The sequence below is a fragment of the Tympanuchus pallidicinctus genome, unplaced genomic scaffold (genome assembly GCF_026119805.1).
Source record: "Tympanuchus pallidicinctus isolate F22 unplaced genomic scaffold, pur_lepc_1.0 scaffold10, whole genome shotgun sequence".
Taxonomy (NCBI): domain Eukaryota; kingdom Metazoa; phylum Chordata; class Aves; order Galliformes; family Phasianidae; genus Tympanuchus; species Tympanuchus pallidicinctus.
In genome coordinates this window covers 17,285,876-17,305,237 of record NW_026294619.1, presented here as the reverse complement: position 1 = coordinate 17,305,237, position 19,362 = coordinate 17,285,876, and the positions used below count along the sequence as shown (strand labels likewise).

At 36.3% G+C, this 19,362-nt stretch overlaps 1 protein-coding gene across 6 annotated transcripts in view; it reads right to left on the bottom strand.

Annotated features, from left to right (window-relative positions):
- The window catches only part of ROBO1 (roundabout guidance receptor 1), a 690,543-nt gene that overhangs the window by 249,453 nt on the left and 421,728 nt on the right, over positions 1 to 19,362 (bottom strand). For all 6 annotated transcript variants that reach the window (XM_052666594.1, XM_052666640.1, XM_052666623.1 and 3 more), the window contains one exon: positions 12,409 to 12,735. In XM_052666594.1, coding sequence (XP_052522554.1) covers positions 12,409 to 12,735 — 327 coding nt within the window. The remainder of the gene's footprint in view (positions 1 to 12,408; positions 12,736 to 19,362) is intronic.

Below are 19,362 nucleotides of genomic sequence, written 5' to 3'. Positions count from 1 at the left end.
ACGCACTAAATTAATGTAGCTTTAAACAGACACTAAAATGTGTCCCAAATTTTTCTGAAAACTAATAAATATATGATATTCATGTGATACACACATGTGCTTCATTAAACTTTTTTTTAAAAAAAAAAAAAAACAACAAAAAAACTAATAAACATTCAACTCAGATGAACAGCATAAGAAAATCAGGGTATGTTACCTAATGTGTATTACTTACAAAAAGTTGCATCTATGTGAACACTGCCATCACTTAATGTACCATTCACTGAACTCGTTTCCACTTGCAATTAAACAAGGAGTGCAATGCATTCCAAAGATGGACATACTGCTGAAGTTAAAGAATAAGTTGATCTGGAGAGGAGTTGTGGTCATTTATTGCTACTATACATACATATTTCAGATATGCTTTCTACTTATCAACCACAAGAGTCTCCAATACATCTGTAGGGAGAACAAGCAGATAAAAAAAACCACTGGGCATTAGACACACTAAGCCATATGTCTCAGCAAATCATCTTAACCAGAAGTAATACTCTTCAACAAAAGTAATTTTTATTTCTCCAAATCATTAAAAGAGAATGACAAAATCTCACATGATTAAGGTCAGCAATAAAGAGATCATTACTTTTAATTTACCTTCCTCTAGTCCTATGCACAATATCGCACTGAGCTTACAACCAACACCACATAACAGTGAGAAACAACATATAACAATATGTTATATATTGTTATTAACAATAACAAGAAAAATCACGTTTGCTTTCATGAAGGAAGCAGTTAATGAATTCCAGAGAGGCCGTCAACAGAGTTTATGAAAGTATGTAAATCTTTACAGTTGATAGACTGACAAAATTTGACACAGCTTAGAACCACTGCCAATAGCTTTCTTGGCTTGCTGTGGGTAAGGATCCTGCAGGAAGCCCTGAGAGGAGCTCCCCCAGCAACCCTCCCACACAACCTCAGGAGGCCACGTGAGCTCACTAGCAAAGTCCAGTTAGGACAATCTGAAAACCATCAAAAGCCCAAGGTAAGAATAAAGAAAAAGGATAGTTCATTAAAGACTAAAACTACAGATACAAGACATAAGATCATCAGGCCAGAAGACAGTTATACTTTAAAAGAGACAGAAGTGTTGTTACACTTAAAAATGGCATGAGAGGAGTGAAGGGAGGAAGCATTGGGCTCTGAGGGCCTGCTACCAAATGCAAGAGCTTCTATGTGAAACTTGCTAAGCATAACTGTACCATGTAATAAGTTACTTCTGACTGTTTTCTGCTGTTATGGTAGTCTATGATGCCATTAGAATTAATTTCAAGCAGAGGAAGTAATTAAGTCTGGTGAATATTTAATGTTTTCAGATGTACATCACATTAAGTTTCTACTTTCCTTTTTAGTTGCGAGAACAAAGGTGCTGCATGGAACCTTGCCCCATCTTTCACATCATCAGCTCACTTCCAATACAACAATATTTCAAGTAAATGCTGGGGGGGAACTAAAAATGCATATCTCCTCATTCCATTAAAATATAACCCAAGGAGCCTCAATTTCCTGTGGAATAAAAGTATATTAATAAACTACTACTATTTTCTGACAAGTGCTTCTAAAGTTTCAACTGTAGTTCTTCTGCTTTTCCTTCTCTTGGATTCACTGATTTGTGTACTAAATGAAAGGAAAAAAAAAAAAAAAAGCAAAAAAAGCCACATTTCTTCAAAATATAAATGTTGCTTAGGACATAAAAAAAGTCCAAACAGCAAACTACGTATCTACATTCTCCTTCTCTAGTATTCTTTAGTGTGATCTTAACTAGGAAATAAATTATATGAATGAAAAATCAGTGCTGCTTTACATTCACAGAGCTATCTGGAAGCTAATATGAAGCAGAATTAGCAGTATTATATAGGTACAAAACTGCTAGGACTTCCTTCAACATTATCAACTGTGGTCACAGTAATAATGAACATATATAGCTTCTGAGAGACAGGCCCTCTAGATTTGCTTTCATATAACACCTTCATAGCACGAATAACTTCAATCTTTAATCAAGTTGCCTCTTTACATTTGCCTATGTAAGACGGTCATGGTTGAGCAGAAGACTCATGCACATCAAGCTTTTCAAATTTGGAATTAACAACTTTCACATCAAATTTTCAATGACCTTTGTATGCATGCAGACTAAGTATTCCAGTAACAATTGATGCAGCATTGGTGGCTCACCTTTACCTCATATTCTTATTCCTATTTTCCTGTATAACTTGGAAAAATCTTGTTTGACTGTCTGACATGACTCCAGATCCTTTTCAGCATCACTCCACTTTAAAATACAGTCCTGTAGTACTAAACTTATGAACATATGCCTTTTGTTCTCAGACATCTGAAGCAACACTTTAATGTAATAAAATATTCCTACCAGGGCATTCAGTTCAAACATGCAAAGTGGGCTTTCTCTTACTGTTATGTTTGAGTTCAGTTTTACCTGCAAGTACCGCAAGTTGTAATGAGTAATTATTGGGTAAATCCATTTTGAGCTTCATACTTGTGCTTCAGCAACTCTCTCTCTATATATAATTATTATTTTTGTATTTTCTCTGCATGATAAAAAGAAAACGCTCACTGCTTGGTTCTTTCTATAAGCTATAATCAGATAATTCGAAGAAAAGTATATCAGTTTTTCCACCATTAGTTTATACTGCTGTTCTGTGGACAGGCTCTCCTCATGTTCATTTAATGTCTTATAAACACTGGTTTAAATCAAGGGCTTTTTTTTTTTTTTTTTTTTTTTTCTTTCCCCCATAATTAAAGTCAGGAAGAGATTAAACTTATTTTCTTCTTTCCAGTAACAAAATATTTAAATGATGACAGCATACCGAGAAACTAAACCCAGGGACTGTGGCTGCTAATTACTGCTCCCATTTTCAATCCTCTTAACTTTGAAGCTCTGCATCTATTCCGTAACATACAGCAGAAATATGCATGAGTTGCGATTCTCCCTATAGAAGAAGGGAAAACTAATTTACAGCCGGATGGCTGAATCCAGTCCCACAAGACAATGTACTTGGCTCTCACAACGCCTGGAGCAAGACTGCTTAAACTCTACAATGCTAAACAATTACTTAGCTCACAGGAAAGAAAGAATAGGGTGTGTGTCCCACCTTGGCCAATTCCCTAACCAAAGAGCAGCTAAAGCAAAACCAGGCAGAGCCAAGCTGGAAGCAGGCTGGGTAATTAGTCTGCTCCAGCACTAAACCAGAGGAAGGACAGCTTCCTGTTACAGTGACTCTTACAACTATACCAGGCTCCAGATCCAACGTACCTTTTATAATAGCCTTTTAAGAGATAGCATTGCTCAAAACTGCAGATAATTATGGCAGACAAACAGTGAGCCAATACACCAAAATAGAGTGAAGCCAGCATCACTCCTGTATGGGGCCTACAGTATCTCCTAATGAAGGTCATAATCCCATAGCAGAGAGCTACACTGGATGTTCCTGGCCTGGGCACAAAGCAACCTAATTCCCATGCACTATGAAGTTATGCACTACTGAAGTTAGAAAAGCAAGTATCTCTGTTATCAGGTTATCTAGTGCACTCTACAGCAGCTACATACAATTCACATCTCCCTTTTACAGCTTTCCCTCTCTGGATAACGGAGGGTTAAAACAATCATCTTGATATATTCATCTGATCCATGAGCAGCTGGGAGGAAAAAAAAAAAAGGGGGTGGGGAGTGGCCTATAACCATAAGGGATCAGCAATCTACAGAAATAAACCCATGGAAGGAAAACTGAAAATTACAGGCTACAGAACTAAATTTATACCCCAAGCACCATCCAAATGGGGATAATTGTGGAAAGCTTCAAAAGGACTTTGGAAGTTATTTGCAATTAGTACTAAAAATAGCTATGAAGCATCTCAAATAGTCCTAAAAGCCTACTGATGAAGAGTGTTCTTGTGAGCAACAAATATAACAGCAAGTTCCCAGATCTCTCTACAGTTGACAGATGTCTTTGTGACCATCTGAAACTAATAACACATTTTCTCCCCCAATCAGATTTTCTGTCTATAGAACAGAAATAGTGAAAACCTCCTTCCTACCCAACTACAAGTTTTAAGAACTTCATTTGAAACAAATAAATGTAAAACAGATAACATGGACTTCTCAGGAATCCCTGAAGCAAAACATATTGATTCTTTTTCTGTATGGGGATATTAATTAAAATTAGACAGACAATTATTTTCCTCACTCTTAGAGAATACTGTAACTCTTTCAGATTAGAAAACAAATAACAATTTTCAGCATTTTAAAAATAAGCAGTTTGCAATGTCTACCCTCCATTTTTTGTTAACATCACAGAATTGGCTCAGCCCATTATTAATGAATAAGGGTACACGTTTTCATTTTATTATATTGTATTTTACTTGCAAATTCCACAATGGCAGTTTTGAGTATTTAATTATCTGTTTCATTGATTATTGTTAATATTTTTATACTATATCTTACTTTATTAGGAAACTTTGCCATCATCTGAAGTATCTTGCCAAAAAGCATTATGTATTTATCAAACGATGGTCCTTTCCACTGTATTTCAATTTAAGTTTATTTGAAAAGTGTTACATTGATAGGTTTTCAAATATATTGAAGAAAAATTGGTTAGTGAAAAGCAAAATATAAAGAACAGTCTGGAAGATGACGCAGTTTCATCAAGTATCTCAGAAAAGTCACTTTATCAGTGGAGCCTTTCCTGTTTTACAACTTCATTACAAACTACACCAAAGAACTAATTCCACTAATAAAAAACTGGAGCCAAGCAAATTATCTTGAGATAAAAATGTCTATGAGAGAGACTCACAAGTATCTGGTGAAAACTTTAAGAGCAGCATGTTATTCAAGGAATCTGCTTAATTACTGCCATCTTATTCCTGTGGCATCTTTAGTCCACATATTCTACATACAAGTGCGCGGGGGGGAAAGAAAAATCATATTTTTACATCAGAGAAGAACTTGCAGGCCTTTTCTATAAACTCTACCTTTACATAAGTGTTAAGTAAGGTTAAGATATTGAGCTGAATACCAGACTTTTAGCAGTTGACAATAGAAAGCCCTTCACCAATAGGGATTGAGAAAGAGAAACAACCAATAATGCCTTCATAACTGGAAAGGGGCAGAGAAACCAAAACGGTAACTGTGTATGAAATAGTACATTTGTATATCTCTAAGACTTTATTTTTTAAAGAGCATGGACATATTAACTGAAACCATTTTACAGTGTTAATTTGTAATATCATAAAAGCTCTTTTTGTAGCATTTTTTCACTTTGTTATACACTTTTAGAATTGAATTGTAATACAAATAGGTAAGATACTAAATATCGGTCAAGACCCATCCAGTGTACGGCTCTTCTCCAATCAATTTTGATAGCACAGAAGCACAAAGACGCTCGGTTTAGAAAGTCCACATGTGTTTAATCTCTGATTAATCAAACAAAAAGTAAGCGCCTCCAGACGTATTTCTTTTAATCACGGGAAAGATATCTTTTCAGTGGCTCTGCTTGCAAGAGCGAGTCAGCAGATGTCTGTCTGGTCTGAAGGGAATTTCTCCTTCTCAGGAGAAAACAGTTTAAATAGAAGAGGAACGGCCATATGCTGACTATGCACTGCTTAACAGATGACGTAAAGAAGCCTCCGCTACCACAGGGAGTAGAACAGGGCAGTTTTCAAATTAAATTTCTTTCAAATTCAAAGCAATCAGCTGAAATCAATTTACACACAGGATCCAAGTCAGACAGTTCTCATCAAAACAGTTTGTAGACACAACAATGAAAATCCATCTCTGTCAGCAGCATGATGTTTAAGAAAGGCTTGACTGTGCTGACAGTAAAAAATTGTCTCTTCACAGTTTTAAATACAGCTGTTATCTTTCTTTTCTGGTGGATGATGATTCAAAATAATATGAAATCTCATTCATATGAAGTATTTGGAAAAAGTTCTATGTTCATGCACTAAAATGTACTGGCATAACACACATTCGTCTCCCAATTTAGCTCAAGAGTAGGGGTTTCAGTACTTGAGAAAAATATGTTTTACAACGTAGGATTGGAAAAAAGGCGATCGAATGACCAATGCAGTAGTATTATGAGACAACACTCTGACTTCACACTTTGTCTATACTATCACCTAGGAAATGTATACACTAATAGCAAGAAGAATGATCACCTTTGCTTCATTTAGTTACCTCAGTGTGCCACTGGGAATAAAAAGTTTAGTTTAAAGCAGAAGGTGGAGAAGATACTAGACATCTATTAATTGAAAAGTGCATTTAAAAATTACCTTAGAACAGAAAATGCCCACTAACTAAAAAAAACCTGAGACAACAGAAAATGATCCTATTCCATCTGGCAAACTCTTCCATAGATCTCTCTCTGAACCCTGCTTCAGGGTCTGTCTTTCACAGTCATGAAGCATACGGGTTTAAGCTCTACCAAGGAATATGCCACCTAATACTTGAAGGAGTTTGCAGCTGAGACTGAAACAGACTGTAGAGCCAAGATCTCTAATTCATCCTCTATATAATAAGGATGCATCCCTTAATTAATGCTTCTAACTGCTATTAATTGTCATCCACAACCTTCTAAACAGCAACAGTTAACTATATGGGCTTCCAATCATCTGCACAAAACCACCAAAACTGTAAAGCATTAACCTTATATAAGCACACTACATAACCTCCAATCTTTAAAAGTTACTTAGATATCCCCAGTGTCTTTAAGATAACACGTACTATTTTTCTTAACTTACAGACTTCTACATAACTTCAGAAAGAAATTCTGAACCATACAAAAGAAGTATGCCAGTTTGGATACATGTTTAAGTCGTGGCATCTTCAGCCAAGCTTTGAGTTGTTTTCTACAGATTTTTGTGCTTTTTAAAAATCTGTACCTCCTTCATTCCTTAATGCAAAAGTTAATCAGCAAAGTGTGAATATCCAATTCCTCTCCCTGCAAAGCACATCCCTTATTTCATTCTCTCCTGCAACCAGACACCATCCAAAGATCAAATATTTTGTTTACACATAAAGCACTCCACTCTGTAGAGAGGACTGCAACTAAAATGGCTTTGAGAACACCTCTGATTTTGTGGGACTGCTTCCTAAATTTCTGAAGTATCAAATAGAAACATAGGAACCAAACAAAAAAAACCAAGGGGTTGTACATCTCTGTTTTATGTGATCAGCAAAATGTACTTTGTGTCTTTTTCTAGTTAGACCTATGGAGCAGTTTCTAGGAGAATGGTGACATTGCCTGTGCACACAGCTACTCCCTTACAGAAGCTGTGCAATTGAAATAAAGGAGCATTTCCAAGAAATTGTGACAGAATGGGAAGAGATTGCTGTTTTCTTCTCTTTAAGGTGCTGATTTCCACTCCCACCTGGAGAACCTGAGGGACACCAAGAAGTCCAGAAGGGAGAGATTCAGGGGACCAAACAGGGAACGGAAAGCAAGGCCTGGACAAGGAGTGATCCCCTTCAGGTACAGTTTTATTTGCTCCTTGACTCAAGTGAAAATACCCATGGCTCTGTGCAGACCAGCAACAAGGGCAGGTCAGCAACGCCTGCTCTGGCTGCTGCACCAGATGGGCCCATAAGCACTGCACAGTGATGTCACTGTGATGACACATGGGCACCATGGTGACGTTTGAGCCTCTCCCTCTGGAACCCTTCAACAGTTCTGTGGGATTTCATTGGCAGGGCAAAGGGCAGCTCCCTGCAGAACTGACTGTGAGCAAAAACCACAGTCAGACTGAGACAGTAGACATTGAAAGGGAACTGTCTGCAGTAGGAACTTCTGGTTCTGGTCCAGAGGGTCTGGCTGCATCCCCAGACTCTCCTTCTGGTCATCCAGATAAGGATAAAGGAACTGTGTGGGGATCAAAAATAGGTGAAAAGGATGCACTAACTCATCCTGATGAGGAGGAAATCAAATGTATAGCTCATGCTTCTTATGAGGAGAGCATATGCAGAGACACTATTATCTCTGATAGCTGAGTCACTTTTCTCATCAATCCTGTGTTATGGAAGAGTTTGTTTTTTTTTAAAAAAAGTTGTAGAATAGTACACAAGCAAACTGGGACTCTCCTGGAATCTAATGGTGAAAAGTATTTGAAGTATTATCCAGAGTAAATGGAAAACAAACATCAACAAACTTATATACGTTACAGCTTGCTGACTATAAAAAATGCTGCATTTGAGGTTAGAGGTAACATACATGTGTACTTATTTTACAAATACTTTTGCAAATGCACTACTTGTGAGAAACAAATCCATATATCAGTGGAAAATGGAAGTGTTACAATAGAACTTTCCCTAGAATGCTTACCTCAGAAACCAGTGATGAGCAAACAAAGCCAACTTCATTTGCACTTGATTTTTCAAAGAATCCTCAAAAACTCGACAGTGGAGAAATAATGATTAAAACAGCCCTGCGGCTACTGTTACCATATTTGATATGGTTAAGTTTCTACATAATGCTCACTAACATAAAAGATAGCCATAAAATCCAGAGATATCATTTTCCTCAAAGAGAGATATCTGGATATAAGTATGAAAAGAAAATTTAAATACTGCGACAAACTAGAAAATGTCGATAAATGAATTTGATCTTGATCAGATGGATCCATCCACCAGACAATCTTGACAGATTCAGGCATAAGAAGCAGCTGCAGACACCTCCCCATTTGCTGATGCATAACTTTCCACCTTTTCAAAACCACTTTTGCTTATCTGTGAAAAACGACACTTGTTTCCCAACTGCATACATCACAGCCAAAGCCACCTCAAGCACTTACTTTGAGACACAAGAATAGTTGCATTTTGTGTTCTCACCTGTAAAAGCTGACATTTACAGAGAGAATTACTCAGTTTCATTTTGACAGAAACATGCCCTTTATCAAATTCTTTAGGACCTTTCAGCACTGGAGAAGGTGCCAGTGGTAGGTAGTAATCCGAAACCAGTTAACATTCCTCAAAAACAAAACATGCAGCTAATTTAAGTAAGTCTCCAGAGATCAAAAGGCTGAGTTCAGGAAGTCAAGAACAGGGAGGCAAATGGACTCATAGCAGAGTAAATCTGTAAAGGATGACTACAGGCTGTTATCTGATTATCCCATCATGCTCTCCTTTTGGGCTACCATACTGATACTGCATATTAACATACACAGCTTCAGTGTTAGAAATTTTGTAGGAGTAACATTTTGAATGAAGATGAAAACTGTTAACTATCAAAAGAAAAATCCCCAAACTAAATAGAAGTTACATCTCTTGACCTGTAATTCAGCTTCTTGCTGAGTTCCTGTTTACTCAAATTTAGATTCTTTCCACTTAGGAGGAACTTAAAGATCTAAATTACAGAAAATATAATTTAATATCAACTTACAAAGCTATTTTTCACATGCTGTTTAACTTAAAATAGCTTTACTAGTCAACAGAGTGTATGATTTTAATTCTTGAAATATCATGTGGCTACCTATTTGGTTAGGGAAAATTATATAAGTTGCAGTCCCTGTGATATAATGAAAAACAGTGTAGTCCAGAGGGTTCAAGTACTGGTTGACTAGATTTAAGAAAGAAAGTTAGCACTGTATCAGCCAGAAATAATGTTGGTTTAAAGGCCTCTTTAGAAGTTTTTGGTACAGAGATTGCTTCGTGGAAACATCCACAATAAAGCTGGAAGAATGATACAATAATAAACAAGAGCACCAAGCGTTACTGAGAGGATATAACAAATCCACAATGCCATGAGTAGATACACATGGTCTTCAAGCATTTCACAGGGGCCACAGGAGGCACAGATTGAATTAAGTAAGCCTTACTCAATTTGCTAATATTATAAATGTTATTTAGGTCCTGTTCAGTATTATTCATTAATGGCTACATTATCAGCAGAAGAAAAAGCTGCAAGCTTTGGATGAAATGACTTGCACACCTCAGTCAATCACCAATGGAAAAAGTAACAAAAAGAAAAGGACAAAGCAGAGGAAAAACACTCTTCTCTATACCATGATTTACTGGTGTTTTCAGTCTCTCCTCCATTGCAGCTATCACATCTAAAGATTTTTGTTTTTGTTGTTGTTGCTGGTTTGTTTTAAAGTTCTTAATATACACATATGCTTAACTAGATAAAAATGTTTTTAATACTTTATACTGTTTGAAATTTTTGTATGAGTTCCCTCTACATTTCATTCCTTTTACCTACAGAATCTATGCACTATGCACGTACTTACAGAATATCTTCAGCTTGTAACACAGTCCACAGAAAAAATTCATTACTCATCTGAAAGATGAGCATTAGAACTGCTTCTAAAATAAGCTGAATGAAGAGATAATGGCTATGAAAAATTGCAGTGTTATTCTAAATTCTGAAGTTAAATCCACACATTCACAGAACAGTGAAGGAACATCATCTAATTGAATGTGTTACTCTAAGAGGTGATGGAAGCAAGTGGTGTGCTATAAATTCCCTACCACATTATAAAATGTTAGGTGGTGTGGGCAGGAGTTGCTTCTTCCAGTGACAGCAAGCAGTTACAGCATAAAACTTCTATTTCCTACATTTCACAAAAGCTTTTTGGTTAAACTTCAAGCACCAGAAGTAACTGTACAAGTAATCCAAGTGACCTTCTGTACCTTGTAAATGGAAATGCAATTTTCATCTGCAAACATACAGAAATTAAATTATAGTCTAAATATTTCAAAACTTCAAATGTATGCATATACGATTACACGCACAGAATTGTAAATGCCATTATGCTCAAAACCGGTGCCCTCTTAAACCTTCTTCTCCTAACTGTATTTTACATGAAGACCTTGTAAGAAAGACTGTAACTGTAACCACAGTCAGCATTTACAAACTCATCAAGAAACTATGGAACAGTTGGGTTGACATAGGCAATAGTGTATCAGCTAAGTGTATCTCATGAAAGATGAAGAAACAATTACATGCATTTCAAACATTACTTCAAGAGACACCACCAAGAACTTACTGCATGGACAGAACACTTTTTAAAGATTCTACATGCAGTGCTACAAAGTAACAGCATTCAGATAACATCAGAATCACTTAAACATGGACGCCCACTAAAAAAACTACACCTACAAGACACCGAATATTGCATTTGTGAGTAACTGATCAACTGTGTTTAAATAGGCTATACATTTGCTGGATAAACATACTTCCAATTAGCCAACCACCAATTAATTTTATCACTAGAAGTGGTAACAAGGAAACAACATGGTCATAGATCCTAATCATGTACATTTAATGTTCTACACGCAATGTTTGAGATCCTTTTGATACAAGCACTATGAAAGTGCTCTGCAAACGCCAACAAGGACCGGTAAAGGGCTCAAATAAATGCACTTAACAATTATTTACTCTGCCTTCAGTAGGAGCTATGAAAATCCAGCCATTCTGAGGAATCTTTTTTTCTAAAATCAGAAACCAAGACCAGCATCAACTTAACTTGCCCACAGTTGAAGGACAGCTCTGTCCAGCCTCCTAACGTAAGCCAACAGAGAGGTCAGTATTTTCAAAGAGAGATTCACCCAGTTCAGAGCTGTCCCTTCAACTCAGCACCAGAAGAATTGCAATAGATTACAGAGTAAACTTACAGAAGCGACTAAAGAGAGATAAGTAACTTTTGGATTAGAAGGCTTTCTTTCGTACTTAAATACCTCAAACCGACATTTTTTTTGACCTACACATAGCCCTCCACAAGGCCTGCTTAAAATCCTTTCATGTACACTTCTCTTCCTCTAAAATGAGGATAGAGTGTACAGGAAGAGATAAGCGTTACAAAGGGATATGAACATACTTGACTGTTCCTTCCTTTGGTCAAATACTTAAAAGAGATAATTTGTAGGCCACTTCTTTTAGAGCAAAAAAGGTTATTTTGTGTTTCTAAATACAGATATTTTTTTTTCCTAGCACTTACTTGTAAAGCAACAGTTCCAAATGTACCCTATTAAATGAAATCCAAGCTATCTTACCTCCCAACAAATAATATTTATATATTATATATTTATAGTATGCTTTTCATGCATGTTTAGGGAGCAAAAAAACCACATATGTAAGTTGAAACTAATTACACAAAATTCAATAAACATCAAATAACCATAAATCCATGGAAGCACAACAGAAATACCAAAATTCATAGTGATGTGACTACCCATTTTCTTAACTCCATGTTAATAGGCATATAACAGAAAAAAAGAACAAAAAAAATAAATGACCTGTACATTTAGTTAAGTCACTGACTTGGAGTTAGACCACATCTACGCTATTTATTTTTTTTTTCCAAATCTTCAAATCACTTTGCAACAAGGGGCTCTTGCTGAAAAGCGAAAGAAAGAATCGTACTTACTTGCCACCTCCAGCGAAGCATTGTGACTTACAGCTTCCCCAAGGTAATTCCTTGCCACGCAGACATAGACCCCTTCATCTGGCCTACTCTTGCGCCCATGAACTATGCGTAAAAAAAATAAAGATCCGCTGGGCAGCAGCATCCGATGAGAACGAGGATCATCCTTGTCAGTTTCCACTCTTTCTCCACCTTTATACCACTCAATGGTTGGTGTCGGCCTTCCTTCAGCTTTACAGTTTAAAGTTGCTGGTTCTCCCTTTGAAACAATTAAATCAGATGGGTGTTCAACGATGCGAGGTGGGAAATCTTCTTGCCGAAGACGGGAGCCTACAACATAAAAATGGGCAGATATCTTTTTAGATCTTTGCCACGCAGTCCCAAGTGTTTTGCCCATATAATAGCGTAACAAATACCTGGTAGTTTAGGATTTAGTAAGATACTTCTAAAGTAGAAAAAAAGTCCCTTATTTTATTCCAATGTGCGCAAAGTTCTCTTCTTAAATTAATAAACTAGAAATATTTTTTCAAAAGGTGACCTATATTAGGGAACTAAACATGCCATGCTCCTAAATCCTATACGTGAATATATCAATACTGAAATGGATGCAAATTTATACGTATATGCATATGAATACATCTAATTACGACAATTAATTCTACAGATAGTCCAAAGTCATCAGGCTTTCACAAAGATACACTAATTTAAAACACAAAGTTGTGACCAATCTCATTCAACTATCCATAAAGTCTACCCGTTCATAGGAGTAAGCCTAATACCTCCAGTCATTCTGGCATTCTGCTTGTACTATCAGTTCTTCTTAGTGACTTCTTAAACAGTACCACAGACATAAAAACACACAGAACATCCAGGTAAATATTACAGTTGTGTCAGGGAAAACTAGAGCTACTTCTTATATTTTACATTTTAAGTGTCTGATTACCCATTGTTCAATGTGCAATTCCAAGGAAAAATGGGACACAAGTATTGGGAAAATGAGGTACTCTTCTAGAAAGGCGTTCAAACTTGAACAAATTCAGACTGTGAGCTCACAGTAGCAAGGAAGTATATGATACCCTGGATAGAAAAATGCTGCACAAGAATATGACAACAAGCTGGCTGTCCAGGAACTCAAAGCTAGGGATAGGCACCTATCTGAACTTTCATAGGTTTAAATTATTGCTTCTATTTCAATTTGGTATTTTGCTCCTTATTTCTCTCTTTGTATATCATTTCACAAGGGTCAAAATTGGTCTCATAGATCAGTAGTTCCTGATTATTAGAATTATAGATGCCAAAATTCGTCATTAGCATTAATAGTGTACGTTTGAAAAGCTATGAAGAACCAGAAAGAAAGACATAAGAGATCTATTCAGTGCAGGTCAGAAAAACTCAAGTTAGTTCTGAAAGGGGGAAACACAACAAGAAAATCCCCAAGAGAGTTCTGTTTTCTACATAATACATAGCATAAATATAATATAGTATATAAAGTTATATTTACATAGGTTGCTCTGAAAGTAACACCTCCTATTTATCTCCACTGAAACTACAACACAAAGAAAGGGCACAATAACACTAGATAGTAGAGCAAATTCTCAGATACAAAACACTTTTTCAACAGTCACCACCATTAGCTTTCATTTCCACTAGCAATGAACAAGAGCCTGCGTACTGCACACATAAAAATCACTAGCAGAGGTGAGCCACTGTCACTGACACCACTGTGTGTGTGTGTTATATATGTAAAACATAAATGGGAGAATTTGTGAAATATATAACTTTACATGAAAGCTTATTTCACGTTAATTTTGCCCCAAGATTAGCAATGCACATTAAATGTTACATTAATACTGGAACCAACCACATCATCCCAAAATCTATGGCTTGACTGCTCTAAAATATGCTTGCATTCCTCTCTACGCAGCAAAACTTTACTTAGATTATAATTTTACTTCTTAATTATGCACCTCATAAGGAAGGACACAGGAAAAAAAAAGGAATAGAAATTCAAAACCAAAATGTAGTAAAACGCTTAAAGATGCTTAACAACAGTTTCAAAAGCCCAAGTCTGCATATGTGATAGTACATATCTCAGGTCTGTATTTGTACAGATAGCCAATCAGCAGACAACACAGTACAAGCCTCCTATTGTTCCTGTCAGCCAGGCCCAGACTGCAAATAAATGACATACTATTTTCATATATTGTATGCACACTTCCTATGCTAACATTCAAGTCACCAAACACTAACTGAAAGCATTGCACAGAAGGCACGCTTACAGACTGACCTCTAAACTTGCTTGAAAATTGAGACTTGGGACTCATGAGTGGGAAAGAGTGCTAATACAAGCTGCAGTTCTCAGGAAACTCCAGGATACAATTGTGATATTCCATACCAAATAGTATTAGAGAAGTCAAAATAACAGAAATGCTCCTTTTGTATTTACTTTAAATTGTCATTTTAAAGGAACCCTTCTAGAGAAAATTAAAAGAATTGCTTGAAGCAAAAGGGACAGAAAGTTGTACGAGTAGTTGACTGGCACATAGAGAATGTTAACCACAAAATTAGCGGCAAATGCAACAACCAAGTTATAATCTTTCCACATGTCTATAGATTTTATTTTTTTTTTTTAGTATTTCTTTATTTCCTTTCAGCCTATTTAAGATGCATTTATGCTTTACTGAGAAAAAACAGCTTCTATTATCAGTCATACAGTGGGCACTAATCCTGTAATTTTCCTGTCAAAAATCCATCCCAAAGGGATATTTAGTTTAAAAAAAAGTAATAATCAAAACAGAAGACCTATTACATGCTGAATCTGCCATTATACATGCAACTGCCCTAAAAGATGACAGCACTGTGCCACGGGATCTAACCAACTTGGTCTCTCTGCTTCCTGTCTTATTCAAGTCTTTCACAAAAAGTCAACAAGATGCCACCAACTAAAGTATGCAACACTAATTATTTCATGATGCTACTTAAAAGAACAATTATAAGAAATCATATTTGCAGTTTCTTTGACTGTGCCACAACTATTTTTACAAGAATTCAAACACTGAAATATGTAGGCATGAAGGTTCAAAGAAAGTTTGCATTAGATGAATGCTAAAATTTGTAAAGGCAAGAATTGTGTTTCTCTTTGTCTTAAAACTTACTTGCACAGTATAAAAAGCATTGAAAAATAGCAGGCAGTATGTATTTGAATAAGAAAGCTGCTCACTGGGAGAATAAATGTTCTGCTAGTCTATGAGGGAGGGAAGAAGGCGGCCCCATTCACTTTCCATTTCACAGCTACAACATTTAATGCCAACTTTAAGAGCATCTGATCTCCATTCCATTCTTTTACTGAAATGCTTTGTATTGCAACATAAAACCAAGTTACAAATTATAATAATGAAATACTAATAAACAAAGCTAGAGCTTTAAAATCAATGTTAGCTAATTCTTGCAAATAATTATGCCTCATAAGGATATGACTGAACTCGATTTATCAGCACTTCCACTCCATGTAACATAATTTCTTTCAGAAACTTTTCAGAAATTGATGGTATTTCTGTGGTTATGTTTATACTGATTATGAAGATGTTCTGCAGGTGCTCTAGTAATCAGAAATCTTTCTCTACTTCTCAGGTTAAATATACCCACAGGCAGCGCGTATGTAATTCTTCCATAAATTCTGACAGTCCCATTGTGAAACCATAACAGTTAAGAAGTAGAGACTCAAAATGTTTCAAGAGCAAGCTACAACGCGGTGAGATACTATGTCTCAGGGGAGAAATAACTAAAGAAGAATCAAAGTATTTTTCTTGAAGAGGCTTTTCTACAAAGATGTGCAACAAACCTTAGAGACCTTTATCACTCTTTGCAACTACCTGAAAAGAGATTGCAGGAAGGTGGGGGTCAGTCTCAGTTCCCAGTGAATAAGTAATAGGATGAGAAGTAATGACTTGAAATTGCACCAAGAGAAGTTCAGGTAGGATATTAGGAAATATTTCTTCTCGGAAAAAAATAGTGAATCATTGGAACAGGTTGCCCAGGGAAATGTGGAGTAACCATCCCTGGAAGCGTTCAAGAACTGTGTGGATATGGTACTTAGGGACATGGTTTATTGGGTATGATGGTAATGGGCTGGTGGCTGGACTAGATTGTCTTAGTGGTCCCTTCCAACCTTAGTGATTTTATGAAATCTAACCTATTGAGCTTATTTGTTCTCATAGACAGTAGATCAATCTCAAGGAAAGAGGACAAAAAGCTCACTGAGATATTCACTTGCTTTCTCTCTTACTTCCATGACTGAAGAACTCCATTTGTCCCTCCTATTTTTAGAATACTTTTACTCTTTATATACCATCCTAATCCAGTCTAAATACAATATGTCTTCCCAAACTTGGCAGCTTGCAATAGCACATTTCAAAAGCAAGTATTCTCAAATTTCCTTTACAGATGTTGCAATCTTCCACTCATAATCAAAGGCATGGAGTAATTAATGAATTGTGCCTATACCTTCAGATTTTACCAAAATATTCAGCTAAGCAAAGAAATTCCACTTTTGAATTCTACCTTGGCATAAAGCAGAAGAGACAAAACTGCACTGAACTGATATTTCTAACACACTCCAATATGAAAATAGAGTTGTATCAGTCTGGACTCGCAGAGTAGCTCTCTGCACAGTTAGGAAGAGTTTTATTTACAACAGCTGTTGATCTTTAACATGTGGGTATCGAACTTCTGGTTTGGGGAAAAAAATGCAACTTATGCCTCACATCTAAATCCTACTATAACATGGCACAGTCATGGCTCTGCACATTTTCAAAAATGCTTTAAAATGATGCCACCTTTATGAACAAAAGATTACAGATTGAGGTGTTACATTGCTACAAATGAGCTAACATTTGTATTCTAAAGAGAAAAATGAATGGCTGGAACGTAACAGCATTGTTGCAACAGTCAATCAATGCCCATCCAGGTCTACAAGTTTATTGCAATGCACTTTAAGATGTGTTTAATGCTTCCAAATATTGAGCTGGGAACAAGTCCAGATCTCTCCAATATCTGAGATACCATAAAAAGGGATAAGCAAGATTCTCAGTTTGGATCAGCAGAAGTTGAAATTTTCCAATTTGTTCCCTTTGAAGAGAAACACCATCTCCTTTTCCTAAGTTGACAATTGAGAACAGAAGAGCAAGAAAAGCAGCAAACACTATCACCCCTGCTATGAAATTACTGTGATGTTCCCCAAAAAGAGAGTTTGCTCCCAATGCTTTCTTCGTTCTGTTTGTTTGTTCATCCTCTTTTTCCAGCTTACATCACTACGCCAAGGAATCCTTTTGTTTTCTGTCCTTTAATTGACATTGGAGGCTCTGCTTCTAATAAGATGAAATGCTAAGTAAACCTTCTATCATTATTTCTGTTACTAGGAAGTATTTCTAGGTTAAAGAAATAAATAATAAAAAGATGCACTTTAAATACAAAGACTTTCTAAAACTTAAAATAAATTTTGTGGGCAGTGGCTTTTAAACTTACTTTCGGGCACTCACAAAACATTTTTTCTCTTTGAAAGATAACCTTAAAGTATTTCATGTTGCTAACACACTATGAATTATATATTACATTTCTGTCTTGTCTATGACACTATCAGGAGATGTCAAAAGCCTGTAATTTACTACACTTTTACAGCAGGAAAAAACCCTAGAATAACCACAAAGAGCCTAGAGTTTGAAGCTATGTGTGCCTCTTTCCCCAGGCAAGAGATTAAGTGGGAGCAATACTAAAAAATGCCTGAGAACCAGACTGATAAAGTGTCTGGCTCCTGTACAGCAACAACATATGCATAGCTCAGGACGTAAAATGTATGCGACACTTTTGTATGTAGCTTGCTCCAAAAGTAATGCCTCCTACTTATTTCCATGGAAACTACAACAGATGCAAAGAGCACAATCACACTATCTGATAAAATTCTCAGCTACAAAATACTATTTGTCAACATAGCCATCACCTTTAGTTAAGCATTTCTGCCAGCAATGAAGAGCCTACATGGCGCACTCACACAAATCTACACCAGCGAAGGTGAGCCCCTGTTTCACAGCTGCTATGCTGTCAACTGTCAAACAACAACAAAATGTAATGGAATATAGGTGGGGAGGTGCAACCTCCACTGCCATATCATCACCATCAGCCTCTGACTTTGCTGGTCAACATAATAAAATATAAGGTATTACTTTCAGAGCAGCAATCAAATTAGTCAACTGCACAGGAGATGGCTGAATTATAAAAGCAATAAGCTAAACTAACACAAGAGAAAAAAAAAAAGCACAATACTATGTTGTGTCAATCGTTTGTTTCTGCTCTTTATTCTGCAATAACTCTGCACATAAATGTTTAGGTCAAAAGAGGCTATAAGCTTTTAGTCAGAAAGTCTTCTGGAACGATGACGGCATCTTAAAGCTAAATATTCTACCTGGTAGGAATGAAACAAATAGTGGCAGATACTGTATTGCACAGATACTAACACCAACTTTGTTATAATCCAGGAAGTTGTATTTCCCAAGAAATGCTAAATCAGCCTAGCTCTCATTTTTAAGGAAACTGGAAACAATAACTCTAACAACTATGCTTTAGTTTCTTAATCCATAACTCTTTAAATTGCTTTTGGAGAAACTATTTTCAAGAGGCATAGCTGTATAGAGAACTTTCATCACACAAACACATGCTACTGGTTTATCCAGCAATTTGCATAAATAAGTCATTACGTGGTTATTCATTAATTGTAGCTGAAATAAAAATTTTAAGTAACAACATTTATATTGAGTTGCAATACTGTGAGCCATTTGCATAAAACCTCAGGCAGTAAGCAATGTTCCCAGTGTGTTTAGTTTTATTTCCTTCTCTCAGTTCTGCTCTCCAGAAAGATATTTATCCCATCTGACTTTTCTGGATACTGGAGTCTGAGATAGCAGT